At 38.2% G+C, this 25634-nt stretch overlaps 1 protein-coding gene across 2 annotated transcripts in view; it reads right to left on the bottom strand.

Annotated features, from left to right (window-relative positions):
• Positions 1-18783, bottom strand: part of SAMD13 (sterile alpha motif domain containing 13) — a 62596-nt gene extending 43813 nt beyond the window's left edge. The window contains exons 1-2 of one of the 2 annotated variants that reach the window (XM_070748995.1): positions 18105-18783; positions 1751-1835 (exon numbers count right to left, since the gene is read on the bottom strand). In XM_070748995.1, the coding sequence (XP_070605096.1) occupies positions 1751-1835; positions 18105-18114 (95 nt within the window). In that variant the 5' untranslated portion in view covers positions 18115-18783. Of the gene's footprint in view, positions 1-1750; positions 1836-17200; positions 17275-18104 lie in introns of those variants that run through there. The other variant, XM_070748994.1, reaches the window with a different exon arrangement.
• Positions 18784-25634: the final 6851 nt, after the last annotated feature.

Genomic DNA, 25634 nt, shown 5'->3' with positions numbered 1-25634 from the left:
GAGATAGTGAGGATTATTGCTTGTTACTTGAGGACCGGCAACAGCTTAGAACTATAATGGCAAACCTATGGCACGTGTGCCAGATGTGGCATGCAGAGCCTTTTCCAGTGGGCACATGCACAGTCACTTCATCTCCCCTCAGCAAAAAAAGCAGTCTCATTCATTCATTCATTCATTCATTCATTCATTCATTCATTCATTCATTCATTCATTCATTCATTAATTTGTATGCCGCCCCTCTCCGTAGACTCTTTTCCTGCAGAGATGCCTATATTGGGATGTCCTGCCTCCCTGCCAGCCAGCTTCTTTAGGTACTGAACTTGTAACCTCTTAGCTCCACCCTACCCTCTGCCTCAGCAACTGGTGTACAAAAGTCCAGCTGGGCTCCTCCAGAGTTTTCAGGGGGCCGATCCAGCTTCAACACAAACGTTTATTCTTGGCTTTGAGATTCCTAGCTGCATTGGGCAGCAAATGCAGAGGTGGGTTCCTGCCAATTCAGACCAGATCTGTCTGAACCAATAGCAACCCGCTGATGACATCACGATGGCGCCACGGATCCGGTTCGGTTGGTGCCGGTCTGTGGGCGCTGCCCATCTTTTTTCATCGCAATGTGAATCGGTGGCAAAGGTAAGTGGAACCCATTCCTGCAGCAAAGCTAGGTTTTTCTCCCTGTGCTGATCCAGCAGACAAAATAGGAAAAGAGGGTGTAGAGAAACCGCCCCTTTGCCAAGCTGCTTATGGGTCGGAGGGGGGCAAAAATTCCAATTCTAGCTTCCTGGTGGGGCGTGGGGCTTTGGGAGAAGGCTGGAAGGAAGCACCACTGGTTCGCTCACATTCTCAGTCACCTGTCTAGCTTGACCTAGGCAGCAACACAGGTCACATTGTCCTTTTCAAGCCTGCTGGCAGTGAAGCTGGACGCTGCTGAGGACTGGCCTTTTGCCTAGCTTTGTCCAGGTGTCGGAGTGGAAACAGATGGGGGCAAGGGAAAATTAGATTGGAAAAGCTGGCTGTGAAATGAAGAGAAGCCACACTTACCAGGTCATTAGGAAGAACAGGTTGGCACTTTGCGATAAATAAGTGGGTTTGGGGTTGCCGTTTGGGCACTCGGTCCCTAAAAGGTTCGCCATCACTGTCTTAGAAGAAGATACTTAAGTGATGTCATTATTAGTCACCTAGAGGGAATCTGGTGTGGTCACAGAAAGCTCTGTATGCTTTTAAGTGGTAGGCAGTCAGCACAAACTTCTCCACCAAACTTTTTTTTTTTAATAATTGCTGATTCCCTCCAAGATGCCCCTTAGTGAACAGGCTCTTTAAACACTTGGAAGAGGGTTTCTCAACCTTGGCAAATTGAAGATGTGTGGATTTCAACTCCTGGAATTCCCCAGTCAGCATGCTAGTTGGGGTATTCTGAGAGTTCAAATCCATACATCTTCAAAGGTGAGAAACTCTGCCTTAGAAGATATGATTAAATATACATCAAAGGTTTAGGACTACAATTGAGTCTAGAGTGGACAGGGATGATATAAAATACTTTAAATCAGAGAGATGCTTCAGACATGATGTCCCTAGTCTGACAAAGATTTCAAAGTCAGAACAAATTCCACTTCTACTGATTATAATATGAAGTTAGCAAAATAACATTTCAATAATTTTTCAGGATAAAACTACAGCTGTATACCATTTTTGGTACCCAGAACAATTAAACTTTAGCTCTGTAAATCAATGTGCAACATTTAGGAGGAGTACTTACTTTTCTTTGTCCAGAGATCCATTTTCCTTATTTTCCATATCAATGGACAGCATGGAGATGTCAATGGGATCTTTTATGTCAGGAACTAAATCAATAAAGAAAAAAGGTCCATATATTTACTAGCATTGTACTGAATGTTGCAGAATATATTAAACCTTGCTTTTACTGAACTGTTTTTAAAACAGAGAGAAAGAACAGACCCAACAGGTTGTCATACTGCGTAACTTTAAAAGCAACTTCATCGTAGTTTAAAGAAAAGGTCTTTTAATAATCAACAAAAAGTTTCCAAGAGGTTGCATATTAATACATTTCAGCAAGGATATTCTTGGCTAGAAAGGCAGTAGAGAAGTTTCTGCAAGTTATTACCTTTTATCCATGCTCCATTTAGGAAATGCAATGGTGAAAGCAACTTCAGCTTCAACCACAACAACACACGAGCACACAACAGATACAAACCTAAAGTAAACTGCTCTAAACTCGACTGCAGGAAATGCGACTTTAGTAACCGAGTAGTTGATGCATGGAACTCACTACCAGACGCTGTAGTATCATCACCTAACCCCCAAAACCTTATTCTTAGATTAGCCACTGTTTTTCCGATTTCTAAGAGGTCAGTAAGGGGCGTGCATAAATGCACCAGAGTGCCTTCCGTCCCACCCTAATGTTTCTCTTTTACTAGTACAGTGTTCCTTCGATTTTCGCGGAGGATGCGTTCCAAGACCGCCCGCGAAAGTCGAATTTCCGCAAAGTAGAGATGCGGAAGTAAATACACCATTTTTGGCTATGGACAGTATCACAAGCTTTCCCTTAACTCTTTAAACCCCTAAATTACATTTCCCATTCCCAACCAACAACCATTTACTCACCATTATTACTGGTACTCACCATTGAATAAGACACTTAGTGATTCTGATATTTATAAACATAATTATTTATTAACAATAATTATTTTTTTTGTTATTTATTTGCAAAAATTATTAGTTTGATGATGATGTATGACATCATCAGGCGAGAAAAACCGTGGTATAGGAAAAAAACCGCAAAGTATTTTTTAATTAATTTTTTTTAAAAACCGTGGTATAGGCTATTCGCGAAGTTCGAACCCGTGAAAATCGAGGGAACACTGTATCATGTATATAAATATTATATCTTTCTATACTACCAATACGTACGTGACAAAACAAATAAATAAATAGCACTCTAGACATGTCATAAAATCAGCGCCTCCATTTCCACAAAACCTATTTGTATTTTTCTTTAAAGTTCATCTTTTTTTTTTCAACATTTGGCCTTCTATTTAACTTGGTGCTCTAGGCCAGTGTTTCCCAACCTTGGCAACTTGAAGATATCTGGACTTCAGCTCCCAGAATTCCCCAGCCAGCATTTGGATTATGCGACTACAGGATTGGGGCTGGGCTGAAGAACAAACCAATCAATACTGTCACAAGTTGTTGCCCCACCGCCTCCCTTATAGGGATGTACTGAGTTGTTTGGTTGTTGTTTTTCTCTGCAGGTCCAATGGAGTCCATTTTCAAACTGTTTTGCTCTGACTAGCTTTTCTCCCACATCAAATTTGGTCACACTCTATTTTTGGAGAGATATCCTGATGACATATGGACATAACTCTAATCCGTTGTACATAATTTCTTTCTAATGTTCTATTGGTTAGAAAGAAATTGTGTGCAGGGGATTAGAGTGAGAAAGAGTAAACATGGGTATAGAATAGATATGTAGTAACAATATAGATCTCTTCCAATTATGGCCTATTCTACTCCATCAATATTATATATACTGATAATTCCCTTTGGAATATTGAAGATATAGTTATTTCCAACTTTATGGGTCAGATTATTCCCAATGATGTCAATCACGTATCTGAAAGGTAAGCCTTCCTCATTTGCAGTGATGGGCTACCAAATTTTTACTACCATGTTTTCCCTGAAAATAAGACACTGTCTTATATTAATGTTTGCTCCAAAAGTTGTGCTACGTCTTATTTTCGGGGGGTGCCTTATATTTCTCAAATAAGACAAATTCACAGGCAGAAAAGCTGACACCCCCAAAGAAAGTGTACCGTACGGTATACTGATTACAGTACAGTACCTGTCAGTATGGCACCCCCACACACAAACGACGGCACGTATATGGTACAACAGTATACTCCCGCTATTGCAGCTTCCGGCCACCAGAGGAACTACAGTCTACGGCTCGCACTGTAGTGGAGACTGTAATGGCGGTGAGACAGCAGCAGACTGTCTGCTGTACTGGACGGTACAAAGCGATGGAAGGGACCAGCAGGGGACGCCACATTATTACGGTACTGTTTTGAACAGCTTTGAATGGTACTGTATGTTTTTCCACTGTACTGTATGTAAACTTGACTACGCCTTATTTTCGGGGGGTGCCTTATATTAGCAAATTCTGCAAAACCTCTGACATGCCTTACTTTTGGGGTACGTCTTATTTTCGGGGAAACAGGATACCACACTGTGGGCGTGGGTTATGCATTTTGTTTCAACATCTTTCAGTGCAAATTGGATGCTCTGGGGTGGAGTTCACAATTTTGCTACCGGAACTGCGTTCCTGACCATTCCCGTAAGAGCCCATCACTGCTCATTTGCCTTAATAATTTCTGTTATCCTTTTCTGTATTTTTTCTAGCTCTACCTTAACCTTTTTGAGGTTTGGTGGCATTACTGGTTGGGCCTGCCAAGCAAAAAGCGATTGGGACTAAGGTCTTTTCTACAAGAACCTTTCCAGATCCCATACATAGCATGTGATAAATTGAAATATTTTTTTAATAATTTTTATTAAGTTTATTTAACATACAAACATTTAAACACCATACAAACAACATTAAACATCCTATACGTATAAAAAATTAATCTTTTACAATTCTATTTACTATAAATTGAAAAATTGAAAATTTTATGACAATGCTTACTATCGTTTTTTATTCTTACTCCAGTCCAAACAGGGGAAAATAATGAGAATTTAGAAAAAAGTATAGTGCTGCTTAAAAAAAAAAATTATTTCAAACCTTTCTTCTCCACCACATAAAAAGGATATGATGTCTTTCATATTTTTTTCATTCAAAGTGTTGGATAAATTGCTTAAAATGTGAGATCTATATGTGTAGAAAATATTGTGCAAATATAAATAAGAAAAAAACTAACACTTTTATTTCAAGAACTAAAGTAACACGAGAAGCTTATTTGAATACAGAAAATCCTTCTGTTTTCCTACATAGAATTGCAGTTACAGTGGTACCTCGAGATACGAGTTTAATTCGTTCCGGACCTGGGCTCTTAAGTCGAGCAGCTCTTATCTCGAACGACTTTTCCCCATAGGAATTAATGTAAATAATTTTAATTGGTTCCAGCCCTCAAAAAACTCACAAAGTTAGTCTAAATTATGCAGAAAGACATGTTTTTAATGAAGAAATGTACATGTACATATAAATGAATAATGAAGTTTCTTTCACTTAACTTGTAAACTTTCTTAAACTTTTAAATTTACATATGTTCAACTTCTCTGCCACCCAATCCTGTAGGACAGAGGTCCCCAACCCTTTTTGCACCAGGGACCGGTTTTAAGCGATCAAGAGAGGAATGGGTGAATGAATGGACGGAGGGTGGGAAGGAAGGAAGGAAAGAGGGAAGGGACAGGAACAGAGGAAGGAAGCAAGGAAACTTATGAAAGGGGAGAGTAAGAGAGGAATGAGTGAAGGGAGGGAGGGAGGGAAGAAGGTGGGAAGGAGAAAGAAAAGAAGAAATAGAGGAAGGGAAGGTAAAAGAGAGAAAGAAAAAGAGCAAGAAAGAAAGAAAGAAAGAAAGAAAGAAAGAAAGAAAGAAAGAAAGAAAGAAAGAAAGAAAGAAAGAAAGAAAGAAAGAAGGGGGAAGGGACAGGAACAGAGGAAGGAAGCAAGGAAACTTATGAAAGGGGAGAGTAAGAGAGGAATGAGTGAAGGGAGGGAGGGAAGAAGGTGGGAAGGAGAAAGAAAAGAAGAAATAGAGGAAGGGAAGGTAAAAGAGAGAAAGAAAAAGAGCAAGAAAGAAAGCTGCAAGCACCCCCCCGAGCCCCCCAGGCCGGCTGCAACCTTTTAAAACACGCGCGCCGCTTCGCAGCTGTCTCCTGAAGCCGAACGCGGAAGTTAGCGTTTGGCTTCAGGAGACAGCTCCTTGGCGCTTGTATCTCGAATTTGGGCTTGTAAGTAGAACAAAAATATCTCTCCCCTCCCAGCTCTTATCTCGAGTTGCTCTTAAGTAGAGCAGCTCTTATGTCGGGGTTCCACTGTATAGGATATCTAACACACTGCCATCTAGATTTGCCATAATACCTCTTATTTGGGGGGGGGGGAATCCTAAGATAAATATAACGTATTAAAAGATGTAAAGGAAAGAATTGGATTGGGTTTACCAGATATGAAACTGTATTTTGCTGCCTACTCTTAGGTTTGGATGAAAAAATGGGTAATGTATTATAAGAGAAGTCACAATTTTGAGATTTAGGTGGCATGGTTATCTATGGGCTCATAAAATTAATATAAATGTAAACTTTAAAAATCAATATGAAAGGCAATGTTGGTGCTAAAATGTATAAACTTTTATTTAAATATGAGACTAAAAATTTGGCTATAATATACAAATGGACCAATGGAAAAACGCGAGATTGAAAGGACTGAAACTTACATCAGGTTTTAAAGTTTTAACCTTAAAGAGCATTTTTATAAAATAAATAGTGTTTGTCACCAGAAAAATTGTCTAGAATGTATAAAGGCACTTTGAATCTTTGCTAGAAATGAACATAATGTGAACAATATGAAAGGGCATTTTATCACACTTAAAAGACATGTAAAGAAACCAACAAAAAATACAAATACATTAATTCAGAAGATTTTTAAAAATAAAGTACAAATAAGAGCCTTTTTTGTGGGCTAATAGACAATAAATAAAAATGTTATAGAACATTGTTTTTAAATATGACCACTACAGCAAAATCATCAGACCTGTGACAATTATTAAGTGTTGTATCTCATGATTCTTGACAAATGTATATTTTCTTTTATGTACACTGAGAACATATGCACCAAAGACAAATTCCTTGTGTGTCCAATCACACTTGGCCAATAAAGAATTGTATTCTATTCCATTCTATTCTATTTTATGCTCAAAAACAGAAAGGTTTAACACTACCCACAAGGGAGAAATGGTTGGTGAAAAGGATGGAACTTGTGAAGATAGACTTTGATTAGAGGGGGGGGGGTCATTTATGGCTGACTGGAATCCATATAGACCTTTTGCATAAAAGGAAAAAGTCACTTATGATGTGGCTTTGATGATCAGGAAAATAAGATTTAGTTATTAGGAAAAAGTGACCCTTTTTTATAATTCTAGACTAAGAGATAACTTTGTAATCATACCTGTACTTGATGCAAAGGAAATGAAATACTTCTATTTTTTAAATTTGTTTTCTTTTCTCTCTGTTTTCTTTATTCTGTATTAGTTTCATGTTTTTAATAAAGTTTATATAAAAATATCTCTTATGTAGGTAAAGTATCTGTTTTCTTGGTTCAGCATTCAAGATCAGGTAATTTAAATTATTCAAATTAATCGAAATTAATTTCCTCAAGGCATAATTTGAACCTCAGGAGACTTTTATTAATTAAGGTAGATGGATGTTTTCTAGTCATTTGCTTCTGTGCCCTGAGCCCCAAGTACACATCTCTGTGTTACGTACTTATGTGTGTCTATTCTATTAATCGCAGTTTCTTTTAAGTAATCCCACAGTTTTTTGTTTTTGTTCCTTAACTAGCACACCTATTCTCTCCTTGATCATCTTCTTGCTCCAAGCATGATCAAAGAAAGCCATTTTTAGCATTCCTAAACAAGTCTCAGCTAAACTGAGCCTTATTTTTCCTACAATTACATTTTGAATACAGTGATCCCTCGATTTTCGCAGGGGTTACGTTCCAAGACCTCCCGCGAAAATCGATTTTCCGCGAAGTAGCGGCGCAGAAGTACAAACAAAATCTGCGCATGTGCGCATTTTTTCCATGGCCGCGTAAGGGCTTGAAGTTGGAGGCAGCGAAAGTGCGGAGGCTGGCAAGTGGAAGAGAAGGAGGAGTAGTAGAAGGAGATGGAGGAGGAGCAAGGCGGGCGGACGAGCTGGCTGGAGGAGCTGCGTAAAGGGCCAGCCGACAGAGCCATGGATTTACTGAGGACTATCGCTTATCAGCCGGCCGGTACAACCGCTAGTGGAGGTGGCGGTAGTGGCGGCAGCGCCGGCACTAAAATGGGGGAGCAGGCACTGGGCAAAGCCTGCGGCGGAGGCTCGCAGAGAAAGAAGGCGGCGGAGTCTTCCGACGTCCACAACCACCACCACCATCACCACCACCACCATTCGCACTCGGCGCCCGAGATCTCTCGGATTATCACCGACCCCACCACGGGAAGGAGATACTGCCGCGGGAAAGTGTTGGGAAAGGTAAAAGTACCTGGCGGCAGTAGAGAGAGAGAAGGCGGGCTTGAGAAAGCCTTAGTAGCGTTGGTTAAGCTTTGTTGGACTAGGGAAACACGGAGGCGGATTTGCAACAAAAGGAGGCTCCGGCAGCTTGTGCGCCGCCCCCCCAAAAAACCCCCACGTCCATAGAAACATAGAAGATTTCGGCCAATCAGCAATGGCACACGTCAGTTTGGTGATGACGTATGATGTCATCGGGCGGGAAAAACCGTGGTATAGAAAAAAAACCGTGGACTATTTTTAAATTATTATTTTAAAAGATCGAGACCGCGAAAATCGAGGGATCACTGTAATCCATTTTCTTTTTGGTAATTAATATTTTCTGTTTACAAAAAGTATTTTTGATGGAATTGCATCAGATTTTTCCCTTTCCACCAGTAGTGGGTTCTAAAACCCTTTACTACCAGTTTGCTTGAAGCTCTCATAACTTTGTGATTCTGTAAAAGCATTGTCCTCTGTTGCACAAAAAATGACATTTATGTCACCCAGCTTATCACTGTCAAAGTTTAAAGGCTGCTGAGTTACGCAGATACAGTGCCAAAAGAAATATAATTAATGCAATTTCCCAATGAGTTTTTCTTTAAGCAAATGCAGGAAGCTGCTAATTTAATAATTTGACTAGAGGCAAAGGAGTCAATCCTATGACAACAGCTAGTTCTATATTAATTCTTTTTATCTGGCATTGTTATCACTCAGACGTGAAGCACTATCATGATCACCCTATGGCTCACTAAAATTTCTTGTACTATATACCGTATATTCTCACCTTTCTCTGATCTGATTAGTTGACAACTTCTGATTTTGACCTAAATTCAGTCGCACATCTAGTGTAATCTGGCCTATACTTTCTCCCTACAGCGCTTAGATTTCAGGTTTTGGACAATGGGAGCATAATTTTAAAATAGGGAAGAAGCAGGCGAAAGGTTTGATTTCATAGCACTGTGTTTGCAACTATTGTTCGTCCATTTTAGTGCCAAAATAGTGTTATATGCAAGGACAGGATGGAAGGAGATCTTCCCAGTATCTTTAGAGCCACAGAAAACTAAGATTGCTTGACAACAGATTCTTTTGTACTTTTCTCCAGATTACCTTCTGGAAGAACATCAGGAAAAGAAGAGAAAGGAGACAGCAATCACAGCTCCGACATTTTTTAGCCTATGCTGGCACGAAAAATAAAAATAGAGGAAGTATTTTCAGGCAAATAAGAGGAAATGATCCAGAAAGATGAAATAGGTTTTCTTGTTTCATAGTAATTTTAGGGATGCCACAGCTTCATTAAGTCTGAGGTAAATGTCGACTCTTGCCCTTGGACTGGGTGACATCTCTGAGGAAGAGTATTCCCCACACCTACGAAAAAGGAACACTGAAGCAATTCTAGAGAGCTTTGATACAGAACCATGCAATAATGGCAGGAAGCTGAAGGAAGAAAATACCATATTATGGTTTAGGCAGTCTTTTCCCATCTGGGAACTTGGCAATGACCATTTGGAAACATTAGAAGATTTGATTTCTGAGGAAGGCAACTCTAGATTTTAGAATTAGTTCTTTTAATGCCATCCTAACCTAGGGACTGCCTGCCTGACAATATATACTGCTCAAAAAAATAAAGGGAGCACTTAAACAACAGAATATAACTCCAAGTAAATCAAATTTCTGTAAAATCAAACTGCCTACTTAAGACTGATTGACAATCAATTTACATGCTGTTGTGCACATTCAACTTTGTACAGAACAAAGTATTCAATGAGAATATTTCATTCATTTAGATCTAGGATGTGTTATTTGAGTGTAGGATGGCTTTGTTTGAATTTCTTGCTTGAATCTTTCTGTCTTTCTCAGCTTAATACATCTTGCAGCATCTTATAATTCTGTGTCTAGAAAGAAAGGGAAGATGGTAGCATGTAACATATACTAAAGGCCTACCTATTACACAAATGGGGGGGGGGAGCTTCATCTCTGTGGTGCCATAGCGTATGATTAGATTTCATATATTAAAGGATGGTCATTAGGAAGAGGTAATGATAAGGGCATGTCTACTAACAGTTTAATTGTATTGTTTTTCTATACCTGCATATTACTGGAGAGTTTGATCTATTGGTTAAAGGCAGTGCTTCTCAAATAGTGGGGCGGGTCCCCCTGGAGTGGTGCGGAGTGATGTCGAGGGGGGCACGTGACCCCAGGGAATGTGCTTTTATTTGCAGCAGGGAATAGGGGTTTTTTGCACTGAGCACACAGCACAGAGCAAGTGATAGGAAGTGCAGATAACAAAGCCTTAAGAGACACCATGGAAAAAGATTTAACAGGGATGAAAAGAAAGGAGAAGAGAGACAGAGATAATGAGACAAACATAAGTCTACCGAAAGCTAAGATGAGGAAATATGATGAAGCGCATGTAGTACTTGGCTTTACTGTGACTACAGTGGAAGATGAGGAAAGACCGGTATGTTTGCTGTGTCTAAAAATGTTGGCAGCGGACAGCATGAAGCCAAATAAATTAAGGCGTCACTTAAACACTGGGTGACTTTGAGCCACTCTCTGACCCTCTCACAGCCAACTCACCTCACAGGGTTGTTGTTATGGGAAAAATAGAAGGAGAAAGGGGAATTAGGTATGTTTGCCACCTTGAGTTATTTATAAAATTAAAAAATGAGGAATAAATATATACATATAAATAAAAAATAAGGTGTGTGCATTCTCTCTCTCACTAGAGAGAATATAAAGTATAGGTGAATCAGTCACTCACGCCCTCATCACCTCTCGTCTTGACTATTGCAATGTGCTCTACATGGGGCTACTCTTGAAGAGTGTTCGGAGATTTCAGCTGGTGCAAAATGCAGCAGCGCGTGCAGTAACGGATGTACCACGGTATGCATGTATTACTCCATCTCTACACGAGCTGCATTGGTTGCTAGTCTGTCTCCGAGCACAATTCAAGGTGTTGGTTATCACCTTTAAAGCCCTAAATGGCTCAGGGCCAGATTATTTATTGGACCGCCTCTTCCCTCATAATAATAATAATAATAATAATAATAATAATAATAATAATAATAATAATAATAATAAGATTTGTATGCCGCCCCTCTGCAAGGACTCATTGCGGCCAGTAAGGGCCCACAGAGTCGGCCTTTTCCAGGTCCTGTCCATCAAACAATGTTGGTTAGCGGGACCTTGGGGAAGAGCCTTCTCTGTGGCCCTATGGAATCAACTACTCCCAGAGATTCACATTATCTCCTTCCTACAGGTTTTCCTGAAAGCTGTTAAAACCTGGCTTTTCCGGCAGGCCTGGAATTAAGAGTGATTGTTGCAAGTATGGTTTTATAATACATGTGATTTTAGTGATGTTTTAAATTGGTTTTTTTACTTTATAAATACAATGTTAGCCATTCAGAGTCCGGTTTGAGTGAGCAGCATATAAATGCAATAAACAAACAAACAAACAAACACTAATTCTAAAGTTCCAGGCATCAAGCAACTATTTGGATAAGCTTACAAGTCATTTTTCAAATTCTGTATTCTGTAACCAGAAAACATCTATAAAATGTATGCGTGTTCACTGTTTTCTTGGGAGCCAAAGAGAACAAGAATTGCATTTTTTTAAAAAATTTATTATTCCTTCAACAAGAGGCAGGCACAAATTGGCTATTTAGGTAAACATGATTCAGAGGTTGCATTCAGGTCTTTCTTTTATGTAATGTCTTCATTTACTGTAAAACCTTTCCCAGCAAACAGAAAAGTGAAAAAAAAAATTCACTTGCAATGCGTCTGACTGTTTGAAGTAACAGAGTTGGGAAGGCAAGTTAAAAAATAGGGCAATTCTTACAGTAGAAATTAAAGGAAACCAATGATAGCCTTTGTTGCATTTTCAATAAAATTCGTCCTGTCTTTTTCAGAGAAGCACATGAAGCTTCCGAAAATCCAGGATTTGCTTATATTTGTGAAACCCAGGAGAGAAGTTTATTTTATCACTTTACACCCCAAGCCACTTGCTTTGGATTGTTTTTTTCTTTAACAGTAACCATAATGTTTGCTACCGGTAGTAGGAAGTTTCAATAAAAGCAAATGGCTTGAAGAGATTTAAAAGAGCAAAATAATATATTTTAATTTTATTCGTAGATAGAAGATATACAGATAACTTCCTTATAGATAATGCTCACTGACCAGATTATTTCAAACTGATTCACATTCACATACCCCTAAGGACTGTTAACTATGGTTGTCTACACATTCCTCAACTGGTATTGTATCAAAAAAATTATTCTCTTTATTCACTGTATTCAGTTGCATAAGAGTGAGATATGAGTCAACTGGGGAAAAAGCCCACCTCTTTGAATATATGTAAGTCGAAAACTGGAGAATCAGTTTGACATAGTGGCTAAAGTAAGGTCTAATCTTCCTTTAGCTCTCTCTTAGTCCAACCCATCTCATAGGGAGAAAAAAGGATGCAGGGACATTAAGTATATATGAGGCAAGTTGACAAAAAATAAAGGCAAAAATTAACAAAAAATAATAAGTAGGATTTTTGTAGGGAAAAGAAGCTCAAAACCTAAGTTATGCTTGCTGTGATGGAAGCTTATTCATTTATTATTTACACATAATCTTCAATTACTGACTGCTCATTCAGGGACCATTTGAAGCTAAAATAGCTCTGAAAAAGATTTACGACCAGTCCTCAAACTTGTAGCTGTTATAGTGTCCCTGATGTCACAATTCAGATGTTTGGCAACATCATGCAGTCACATGATTACTATTTATTACCGTCATAGCCACTTTCTGAGAAGTCAATAGTAAAACTGGCAGGAAGTCGCAATTTATAGTTATGTGATATTGCACCTTAACAGCCCACAGTGATTCTCTAACGACTGTACTGGAATGGAGGTAAAAAATTTGGTAGTCACTTGATGTTTCACCTTATGACTGCATCGCTCAGTGGTGGAATTCTTAGACCCAATTGCAACCAGTAAGACTACTACTGCAGTCAGACTACTTATAATTTTTCCATCTTGTCTTCATTGTTCCCATATACATTATGTTTGCAATGGGAAGGACAACATGAACTGAAGATATTGACTACGTACTTCTGCAGCTGTACATACAGAAGTCAAAAGAAAAAGCATTATTCATTTTGTTTAGACACTAATCTGCATTTTAAGTGCAAGCACCTAAGAAATATTTGTCAAGTGCCACAATAACTGTTCTATCATGTGTGCCCACTTCAATAAGGTTGGATTCTAATTTGGTTTTCTGCGATCCTTAAATGTTCTCTACGTTTTCCAAATATGGCTTTAATTTAAAGAAACACAACTGCTTGCCCAAACAATTAACAGTGGTGTTGTTGAATGCTTATCACGCGTCAAGATTCTAGCTTCCATCTGCTGTGATGGCAAACTCTGTTGTGCACCTCCTTCTACAATACCTTGTAGAAGTTCCCTCCTTCTACAAAACCTTGTCATCACAGCTGGTGCAATATGGGACCTCATGCAATCAAAAGGACCCAGCAAACTTTCTCCTGTGATCAGAATCCATGCCTTTAGTGCTCTTAATCACTATAGGGTAATTTTTGAATTGAAGCCCTATGTTCTTTTTCCGTATTTATTTTTTTCCTTTCTCTCCAATTTTGAAGTAAACTTCTGCAAATCTGGAAATCCCTCTAATTTACTGATACCTCTTTTATGTACCACATGGGAGGGGCAGAGGCAAAAAAGGAAAGTTTGACTACCGTAAAATGTGCATGTAATGTTTGAACACCAGAAATAGAAGGAGAAATGAAAAGAAAAATTGTAGGCATATGCTGAAAACATATGCCTATTTTAAAGGCACTAAATATCTGGAATCAAGAGTCCACTAGCTAAAAGAGGTTAGAATAGTTAAAAATCAAGGAAGATGAAGTATAATAGATCTGGACAGCAACTGTGGAGAGAAGGCTGATTTAGAATTTGCAATGGTAACAGCATAATTTTTCTCTTAAAGAGTTTCCTAAGCAGTACTCAAAAACATAATTAAAAACCAGTAACACTCAACATTTTAAAAAAGAACTTTAAAAACTGACTCAATAACAATGCTATAAGACAAAACACACAACTGTCTTTGCTTAAATTCTGTATTATTCTTCCTTACTACTTTGGCATCTAAGTTTTTTCCTGTAGTTTTGAGTGTTCAAAGTACTTTACCTGCATTTTTTTGACAGTCATTTCAAGGATACATAAACATATTATGTGTTTGGGATTGGGAAAGCTGAGACTTCCTCTATGTAGCCTCCAGTTTTGTGTTGTGTGCACCCCCACCTTCCAAAACTGAAAACAATGAGTAAAGCTGCTTGTGCAGCACTTGGCAATTTTTCTGAATCTCTTCTTGAATTGGGAAATGATTCTTCCCACTTGTCAATGAAGGAATACCAAAAGCAACATTTAACAAGCACCTTGCATATCCCCCTATTATGCTCTATTTTTACTGTGCAGAAAAGTAATTTTAAAAACCTGACCAGCTATTTGGGTAATGGAGGGGAGGGGGGAAATCAAATTGTCCTTTGCCACAATGTAAAAAAATAAAATCTCTTACTAATCAGGTCCCAGTCTGTGGCCAAGGGAAAAGTCCTGATCACCTCAACTGGTAGTCTATGGGCTACCCAGTTCTCTAGGACCGCAAAATGGGATAAGAGATTATTTCTTCTCAAATTCCACAGAAAGTTTATGTCCAGGTGAAAATGATTTGCCAGGCAGTTTCCCTGAGAGCAGTCAGGAAACTTATGGAAAGAACAACAGACATCTGAATAAGTAATTTCCAGATTCATAATTCCAAATTCCTCAGCCATTATATGGGTATAAGAATAAAGAAAAAATATAGGGAATTTGTGAATGAAACTGAATGTTAAAAGTGTCAGGACTGAGAATTGGCTGAAAGTTTTTCTACTTTCTGATAAACTGGATTCTGTTTACACTGTACTTCAATAGTGGCAGCACATAGTTGATTTTGACTGATTTCAAAAAGCTAAGCAAGGTTGGACATAATAAGTATTGGATGGGAGACCACCAGGAAATCAGGAATGCAGGGTTATCCTTTAGATGGGAGACTATTAGGAAAATGGGAGTTGCATTTGAATGGAAATTCAAAACAATGAAGCAATAGAAACAGGTTTCATATTCCCAAGAAAACTATACAACTATGTCTATGAAGTTACCAGGACTTGATTATACAGATGTTATATTTTTATCTTGTGAAAAGGAAATATTTAAGATATGCCCTCTCATCGGCATTTCAAAGTTGAGGTTTGTACTGAAAACAGACTTTAAGGATTAAGCCCTAAGACATCTTGCTTGCAAAAATTCACATCTGTGTAGACACAATTGTCAGTAATATAATCCTCATTCTTTTCCCCTAATTTCCTACAAAAAAAGTATCTGCAATACAAAACAGCATCTTGCAGGTTGGCTGCATGTGCTTGCATGCACATTATCCTTTTGGCATATAAAGAGAATGCAATTCTTCCTCACACAGTTTATTCATCCAGAGGTTGCTCAATTTTTAAAACTAGCCTGATTGGTTAAGGTTTTTGCTGCAAAAAAATACTCTTAAAGTGCTTACAGATGATTAAATATGTCAAAGGGTTAAATAAGGTTCAGGAGGGAAGTGTTTTTAATAGGAAAGTGAACACAAGAACAAGGGGACACAATCTGAAGTTAGTTGGGGGAAAGATCAAAAGCAACATGAAAAAATATTATTTTACTGAAAGAGTAGTAGATCCTTGGAACAAACTTCCAGCAGACGTAGTTGGTAAATCCACAGTAACTGAATTAAAACATGCCTGGGATAAACATATATCCATCCTAAGATAAAATACAAAAAATAGTACAAGGGCAGACTAGATGAATCATGAGGTCTTTTTCTGCCATCAGTTTTCTATGTTTCTATGTTATTGTTTGATTCAATTATTTACCGTTACTCTGGTTCAGGAAGATGCCACCCACCTAAAAGCAAGGAAACATGTATAAAGAAAAGAAAAACTAACTTGGAGAAAATTTGAGGTCAACTGCCATGCTTGATGCTATCCACCTGAACCTTAGCCTATTTAATTTGAAAAATACAGATGTGTGAGAAGTGAAGGATTTTATAGTCCATCTGCAGTGTCCAAACAATTTTCTTTCTCAAGCATCCTTGGCAATGTTGTAATGGTTGAAAGCGAAATCAAACCACAATTTTTCTATCATTTTAAAATCACAGGTTAAAAGTTTTGCTGTTTAGGAATTATTTCATATATAATTTTCATTCTTAAATCTACCCATTAGTTTTAACCAAAAAAAAGGTGCAAAGCTTTGCATACCCTTCAAAACGTCAGAATCAGCCTTTGAAAGAAGAAAAACAACTTCCTAACCCATTCTAGACAAACTTAAAGGGTGGTGATGGTAAAGCAGCATTTCAACTAGAATGCAAAACAGGACTGAAACAAACAAATAAACAAACCAAACACTTCACATTTTTCTCTTTGCAATGACTTTAAAAGACCCTCGTCATTTCAAGGATACCTGCTAATAAAAAATGATAATGCAAATTATATTTCCCCACATCAAGACTGCACTTTTTTTGCTTATCAATAAAGCTTCCCCCCAAGAAAAAAAAATCAGAAATACTGTAGCAAGCATTTTAGGTTAATGGAGGAAAAAAATCACTACTGGTATTTTCACAGCTCTTGGGCTGCATATATTTCTTTATCCCTCTGGGATCATCCTCAGTGCATCACTAAGTCTTGCTTTTCCAGTTTCGGATTGGTTAAATTTCCCTAAACACACACCAATACAAAACATGCCTTTTGAAAGCAGCTGCTTCAGGGCAATGCTCACAATTAACTAGATCAGGAACAAAGAAATGGATGGGAAGAATTAAAAAGGAAGGAAAACATCCCATTCTAAAGAGAGCAGCAGCAGAAGACTTCACTTACCTTTTCTCATATATACAGTACATACATATAAAGCCTGCAAAAATATTGCCTTCCTCCCAGCACAGCAGCAGCCACATGCCGAGTTCCAACTAGAACACCGAGCGGCCAATCAGAAGAAGCTGTCACGGAGGACGGCATGCTGGGAATCGTAGTCCAAAACTCCAGAATAGACCGTTTGGGAATCAATCGTATTTATAGACCCACCATTTTTGTGTTTGAGGACAGCGAGTGCCTCGGGCTGGATTGGCAGGTCGGAGTTACCATTCCGAAACGTGCCGCTTCGGGTGTAAAACTCCACTGAAATCTCAGCAGCATCTTGCAAATAAACGTGAGGAAGGACGGGATGTTAAAAAAAGCAACAAATCCGTCCATCCTTCACTTAACGATGCAGTCATATTTTAAAAGCACACATGTGTAAAGCCACGAAGTTAACCCTTGCACAACGAAGGAGGGGGGGGGGATTATGGCAAAGGATGGCGTGGGCGCGACAATGAGAACTTAAATTATTTTTTTCCCGAACTTAACCCTTTCGTCTTGTAAAGGAAAGGATCACTTTTATCCAGAAAGAGTGTGATTCGCAATTAATTGAGAGGCAATATATGCACCAAATTTCCTTCCCGTGTACCCACTACTTCTCCTAGTGGTCCTGATATTCTTGAAAAGAGATCGGTGTAGTTTATAACGGGGAATGGGAGGAAGTGCTGAGAATATAACAAGAATTTGGTTGGATATATGTTAAAAATAACAGCGGAGAAAAGAAGTCAAATGCATTATTAAGAAGCCAAGAAAATCGTTCCATTGACGAACAGGAATAATGACAAACTTACCCAACCTAAATATTTTTTTAAAAAAATTCTCTCTAGTTACATCATCAGCTAAATAAAGTTGGAATGATTTTTCTTACCTGGGTTCATAGAATCCAAAGTGATTGGAGTTGACTAATGTAAATACAGTAGAGCTTTTTTCTTCAGAAAGGAAATGGAGAATTCCCCTTTTCCTTAAACCAGGAGGACACTATTCCACTTTCCTGGAATAATGTCCCAAAGCTGCTCTGCTGGAGTAGCTCCAAGGGGTGTCATCAATACTGATGGAACCAAACTGCTTCTGTGAGCATCCACTTTCCACCAATGAGCAATCGGTTGTCTCTGCAAACCTTACAAATAGGACAATGCAACAACAGGCCTTGTTCTTAAGAGCTGCATTTTGTACACTGTATATTTAGTCCATCATTTTTGAAAAAAGGTAATTTTTCCCTTCAGTCAAGCCTGATATCTGATTAGATCAAGAGCCAAGCGCTTGATGTAACAATATTGCGTTCTTTTCTTAGCAAAAGTAAGAGTTGTTTACTTTCTGTACATTATTGTCTTTTTAAAAGATTACTTTCCACTTCTCAGACTAGCTAGCCGTAGTAAGTAGGTTACAATAACATAGCAAACAACCTCCTCTGAGTTGAAAAATTCTAGTTTACTAGCCTGGTTGGAACTTAGATGCCATCTATGAAATGAATGGATTGCATAGTAGATCTGGAAATTGCAAAAAGCAGTGGAAACTAACAAATAACATGGACGTCTTAATTTAGTCACAAGAATCAGCAGGGAAGGGGTTGATTTTATGAAAAGCCACATCATAATTTAGTTTTATGATTCGGTGTTTTGCAAATCTAGAAAATCTTAAATGATGGATAAACATTCCAATGTGCTGTTTACACAGCAGCCAGGCAATCTGTATTCATTGAAATGCTTGCATATTTTGTGCATGCATGTTGATTTTCATATTCCTTGAACAATTAAAATAGAATACATTATTTTTATTTATTATTATTATTATTATTATTATTATTATTATTATTATTATTATTTAGATTTGTATGCTGCCCCTCTCCGAAGACGATAAAGGTAATTTTTAAAAAGTCTGTAAAAGTTACCTAAAGACTGGGTTCAGATATTTAAATATTGTATTTCATACTTTTTGAATTGCAGCCCTGATATTTTCCATAGTGGGGAAGAGATAGCAGCCAGATGTAGTCCTGATAATCACTGTCCCTGAGTCCATCAACTTTGCTGCTGGTCATCCTTTTTCCTTTCCATCTTTCCCAACATTAGAGCCTTTCCCAAAAGTTTTCATAATATTCATTAAATGCTGATTAAATAATCTTGATTTAGCATGGTTTGCAACAACTGCAGATTGAGTTAACATAAGCCTTTAAAAAGTTGGGTCAACTTAGCAATTTTTAAAACTGCTTTAGAAAATAACTGTAATATCCAAGTGACTGAAAAAGCCCTTCTCTTCAGCAGAGTTAGGAAAATCACCAATCCAATGCTTTCCAGTGGAAAGTCTTAGACTTTTACATAGCTAAACATGGTTTGCTTTATTTTTGTTTGCTTAGTGTACTAGGGCATGGAGTGTTTGTTGTGCCTCCCCAACCATTGTTTTCTGTAAACCATATACAGTATTGTTTTTAATACTGTAGTAACGCGGTTATGTTTTACTTATTAAACTGTCATGAAATATATAGTGACAGGCTCATTGTGTTAACTCCTTCCATTGTGATATATTTGCCTCCTTGAGTTGTATGGGGGAAAAGGAAGGATAAAAATCTTTTTTTTAAAACCACAACAAAACAGGACTCCTACCTTCTCTACCTGCAGTCATTCTGCTTTCTTTCTCATTTGTTTCTAATTTTCCCCTATTCCTCTTCCATGTCAATTTCTGAAATTGATTCCAGACGGTCTCTTTTAATAAAATTCAGAAATTTAGACTTCAGGAAAGCAAACTGTAATAAACAGTTTGCTTTCCTGAAGTCTAAAATATGTGTTTGTTCACTCATGATAGGAAAGTATCAAAATGAAGAGAAAAGTCCTTGAATCCTAGTATTCAGTATGTTCTACCAGGCAACAATGATGAGGAGGTGAAGGGCAAGGATTAATCTTTTCATCTATTTAACATGAGTTTAAATATCTAAGGAATTCCTTCCTTGCATGGGAATTAGTTAAAAGTCTGGCTAAGTCTCTATTATTATAATTTTTGTACTATTTCATGTTCTCTGTGAGAACTCCTGGGGAACTTGTCCGATCCCTGAAGGGGGGAAAATATTGCTGCTGTTTTCAAAAAGAGAGAAAAAAGCTCTACATTTAATATGACATTGACACCTGAAAGATTCCAGAACCGGCCAAAAAGAGATCAGTCAGTAACCGCCCTGAAAACAATACAGCAATTTTAAGACATTAGCATGGATTTGTCAACAGCAAATCTGCCAAATTAATCTTAGTTTTTATTCAGGTAGCTTCCTGAGGAGATTGTAGTAATGTAAAACTGATATACCTTGATTTCATCAAAGCATATAGTGATATATTTATTTATTTATTTATTTATTGGATTTGTATGCCGCCCCTCTCCGTAGACTCGGGGCGGCTAACAACAGTAGTAAAAACAACATGCGACAATCCAATACTAAAACAGCTAAAAACCCTTATTTTAAAACCAATCATACATACAAACATACCATACATAAATTGTAAAAGCCCAGGGGGAAAGAATATCTCAGTTCCCCCATGCCTGACGACAGAGGTGGGTTTTAAGAAGCTTACGAAAGGCAAGAAGGGTGGGGGCTATTCTAATCTCCGGGACGAGTTGGTTCCAGAGGGCTGGGGCCGCCACAGATAAGGCTCTTCCCCTGGGTCCCGCCAAACGACATTGTTTAGTTGACCGGACCCGGAGAAGGCCCGCTCTGTGGGACCTAACTGGTCACTGGGATTCGTGCGGCAGAAGGCGGTCCCGGAGATAATCTGGCCCGGTGCCATGAAGGGCTTTATAGGTCATAACCAACACTTTGAATTGTGACCAGAAACTGATCGGCAACCAATGCAGACTGCGGAGTGTTGGTGTAACATGGGCATATTTGGGAAAGCCCATGATTGCTCTCGCAGCTGCATTCTGCACGATCTGAAGTTTCCGAACACTTTTCAAAGGTAGCCCCATGTAGAGAGCATTACAGTAGTCGAGCCTCGAGGTGATGACATCCGGATTTAGCAAGCTAAGTATCATCTGGATTGTGGGTTTCACAACTGACTCCAAAACTATATTCAGAATGCTCATTGACAATTCTCCAATAAAACAATTCTTATACTATGGTATATTTAATACTGAGTCATTTGCCAGGGGTGGGGGATACTATAAAAATGGTGGTGGGGGACAAGAATGATTGACACCTTTATCTCTTTTTTATATCACAAACATAATAATAATAATAATAATAATAATAATAATAATAATAATTGTTGTTGTTATTGTTGTTGTTGGTGTTATTATTATTATTTATTAGATAGTAATAATAATAATAATTTATTAGATTTGCATGTCGCCCCCTCCGAAGATTCAAACTTAAGAAGTGGTGTTATAATTGCTTGTGTTCATATGCTTCAGATCAGATTGTCATGCAGTACTTCACCATATGCTTTGCTGAACTGAAGGTATATTATTTCTGCATTCCCAAAACCTATTCACAAAGAAATCTGTGCAAAAATGAAGTTTTTATTTTTGCCGAATTCATGCTAACTTCTTAAAATTGTGCCCTTCATTTTAATGTTTTGCAGAAGCCCATATATTTAATGCCCTAAGAGTTAGACACAAAGTTCAAAATGATCTTAAGAGCCTAGAGAGAAAAGTAACAGAATGAGATTTATCAAGAAAAAAAAATGATAAGTTGTATATTTGGGAAACAAAAATATAACACATAGGTATAAAAATGTCCTTAAAAGTGTTTAGACTACTACAGTCTTACAAGATTTTAACCAGTTTGCAAAGATTACTAGCATATAAATGTAAATTATAAGCACCATAAATATTATGTTAATTAAGCATTATGTATCTTATACCAACAGTTTCACAGCAATCAGATCGCACAGAACTTTTGGAACAGTCATGTTTTTAAAGCTTCAGGAATGTGATCAAAGCGAAAGCCAAGCTTGTTTCAAAAGGTAAAATATTCCAGAGGAGAAGAAAAGTAATCTGCCTCCTGCGAATGCCTGCTTTTGAGCTCTTCCTATCTCACTTCTCAGTAAGTGAGAAGTTAAATAAATAACTTGTCATTTTTGTATTTATTTATTTAACCAATTTATATAGTCACCCATGTCAGTACATATAGTCCACGATTAACAATTCTTTGTTTAGGGACCATTCTAAGTTATAATGCCACTGGGAAAAAATGAGTTACTGTATTACCATTTTTCAAATTGCAGCAATCCCAAGGTCACGTGGTCAAAATTCAGATGCTTGGCAACTAATTGACTCATATTTTGGATGGTTGCAGTGTCCTGGGGTCCTGAGATCAGTTTTTGCAACCTTCTAGCAAGCAAGGTTAATGGGGAAGACAAGGTTGTTAAGTGTTACCAACTTAACAACTTCAGTGACCCACTTAGCAAGTGTGGCAAGAAAGGTTGTAAAACGTTTCATTTAGCAACAGAAAATTGGAGCTCCGTTGTGGTCGCAAGTCGAGGACTACCTGGGTATGAATCTGGGACGCTCACAACATTTATATATTTATGTATAGAATTTTTTATTGGCCAAGTGCGGTTGGATATACAAGGAATTTGTCATTGGTGCATATGCTCTCAGTGTACATAAAATAAAAGATACATCTGTCAAGAATCATGAGGTACAACACCTAATGATTGTCCTAGGGTACAAATAAGCAATCAGGAAACAATATTGATATATAAGTCATAAGAATACAAGCAACAAGTTGCAATCATACAGTCATAAGTAGGAGAAGATGGTTGATAGGAACGCTGAGAAAAACTAATAGTAATAGTAATGCAGCCTTAGTGAATAGTTTGACAGTGGTGAGGGAATTATTAGTTTAGCAGAGTGATGGCGTTCAGGAAAAAAAATGTTCTTGTGTCTAGTTGTCTTGGTGTGCAGTGCTCTATAGCGTCGTTTTGAGGGTAGGAGTTGAAACAATTTATGTCCAGGATCCAGGATGTTAGTAAATATGTTCACGATTCTCTTTTTGACTTGTGGAGTATACAGATCCTCAATGGAAGGGAGGTTGGCAGTCGTTGTTTTTTCTGCAGTACTGATTTATCCTCTGAAGTCCGTGTCTGTCTTGTTGGATTGTAGAACCAAACCAGACAGTTATAGAGGGACAGATGAGAGACTCAATAATTCCGCTGTAGAACTGTATCAGCAGGTCCTTGGACAGTTTGAGTTTCCTGAGTTGGTGCAAGCACACTCCCACAAAATGCACACAGACCTACACACATAAATATAAACAAATAAAATACATCCATCAGCCAGAGAATCATTTTTAAAAAACCCTCAACTCAGGCAGGAAATGAGCTCCATCACTCACTGAGGATGCTGCATTTGACCATAGAACATTGCTGACTGTTCCCTTGGACTCGGCAGGTAGAATCTGAGATTGGTGGGGTAAATGTGATGACCATGTTGAATTGCATTTGGAATTATTCTGGTAGTTAGCATATCTCCTGTAGAAGAAGACTGTGCAGTAAGTGAGTAGATGTATTTATTTATTTATTTATTTATTCATTCATTCATTCATTCATTCATTCATTCATTCATTCATTCATTCATTCATTCATTCGATTTTTATGCCACCCTTCTCCTTAGACTCAGGGCGGCTTAAAACATGTTAGCAATAGCACTTTTTAACAGAGCTAGGCTATTGCCCCCACAATCCGGGTCCTCATTTTACCCACCTCAGAAGGATGGAAGGCTGAGTCAACCTTGAGCCAGTGATGAGATTTGAACCGCTGACCTTCAGATCTACAGTCAGCTTCAGTGGCCGGCAGTACAGCACTCTACCTGCTGCGCCACCCCGGCTCATTAGCTCCTAGCATGGTAATAATATTTGTGGAAATTATTTCGGATTAGTAAATGATTACACAGTGAATACGAATCAACTATGCGATGTGGCTATCAGAAGGCAAATGTAATTTTAAGCTGAATAAATAGAAATAGGGCTTAAAATCATGGACCTGGAAACCTATTACTAATCCGTGCAAAGACCTCAGCACTATACCAAGGAAACTGCTTCTTCTGCTCAAAGATATTGCTTCTGGCCAGAATTGCCACATATGGAACTGACTTCAGTTTCCAAGCCATCTTCAAAAGCACTCCCATATGCACGTAATGTGTGGGTGTAATCTACGTTTGCAAGTTTGCGAAGAAATCTTAATCCAAAGAGTTTGTCATTTTCATACCAGCTAAAATTAGAGCACATATCTTCTGAGCTTTGGCTTCCACCTATTCCTTGAGGTGGAGCTTTCAATCCAGGATGATCCCCAACCAGAGACAATTTTGTATTGCTTTCAAGCTTGGCCAGTCACAACAGCAAGGACCCATGAGCATACAAAGGGTAAATCAGATCACCCACATTATGACTGAGAAAATTATCAAGAGAACCTTTGCATGGACTTCTTCATATTTGCATAATCTCAGCACCACTACTATGGTATACATGTATATAGAGGGTGAATTGATCTACAGTGGTTCTCAACCTTTCTAATGCCGCGACCCCTTAATACAGTTCCTCATGTTGTGGTGACACTCAACCATAAGTCCAGCACCAATTCTCTCAACGGAGCTTTAAGGTGATTGGCAGGAAGGTCAGAGGGATATCCCCACTGTAAACACCTGAGTGGTCGGATTGTAAAAATATGTTCCAAGGCACCAGAATAGAAGCTTTAGTTCCTAACACCATGGGAAATTTGTTTTTTCCCATGGTCTTAGTGACCCCTGTGAAACGATCGTTCAACCCCCAAAGAGGTCCCGACACCCAAGTTGAAAACCACTGATCTACATCTTTCTCAGATTGGAGTATGCTGAAAAATAGTCAATAAAACTATTTTCTCTGAAATGATGCAATTCTAAGTAGCTGGTAGATAGTTGTGAGTGGTTTCCTCCCCTATTTGCAAAAATTCATTCCATTTCCTAACTTATAACCCAACAAGTCTTCTAAAAGAAAAAGCAGCTTCACAACTTTTCAGGGACTGATCTGATTCATATGGCCAGAGAAATGTACATATCTTGAAGTAAAGTCACAGCTTGAATCTAACACTCATTTATTTTTCTTTTGACTGGAGTGACTTCAGGAATAGATGGTTTTTGTGATTTCAGGAATAGACTTGAACTTAGCGTTAAAACGACTTCATTGTCATTCTAAAGGTACACTAATTGCCATACATTAAAATGAAATTCCGTTGCATACAGCTCTAAAAGAGTTACCACCTACAATATATCCTATATAAACATGACTACATACATACATACATACATACATACATACATACATACATACATACATACATACACAGCTCACATTAGAGAAACATCTTTCAGCTGTGGCAAGGGGGGCGTTTGCCAGGTTCACCTGGTGCACCAGTTACGGCCCTATTTGGACCGGGAGTCACTGCTC

Source organism: Erythrolamprus reginae, chromosome 3, assembly GCF_031021105.1.
Source record: "Erythrolamprus reginae isolate rEryReg1 chromosome 3, rEryReg1.hap1, whole genome shotgun sequence".
Lineage (NCBI taxonomy): Eukaryota > Metazoa > Chordata > Lepidosauria > Squamata > Dipsadidae > Erythrolamprus > Erythrolamprus reginae.
The sequence above is the reverse complement of the archived record's forward strand: the minus strand, read 5'-3'. Positions and strand labels throughout refer to the sequence as shown.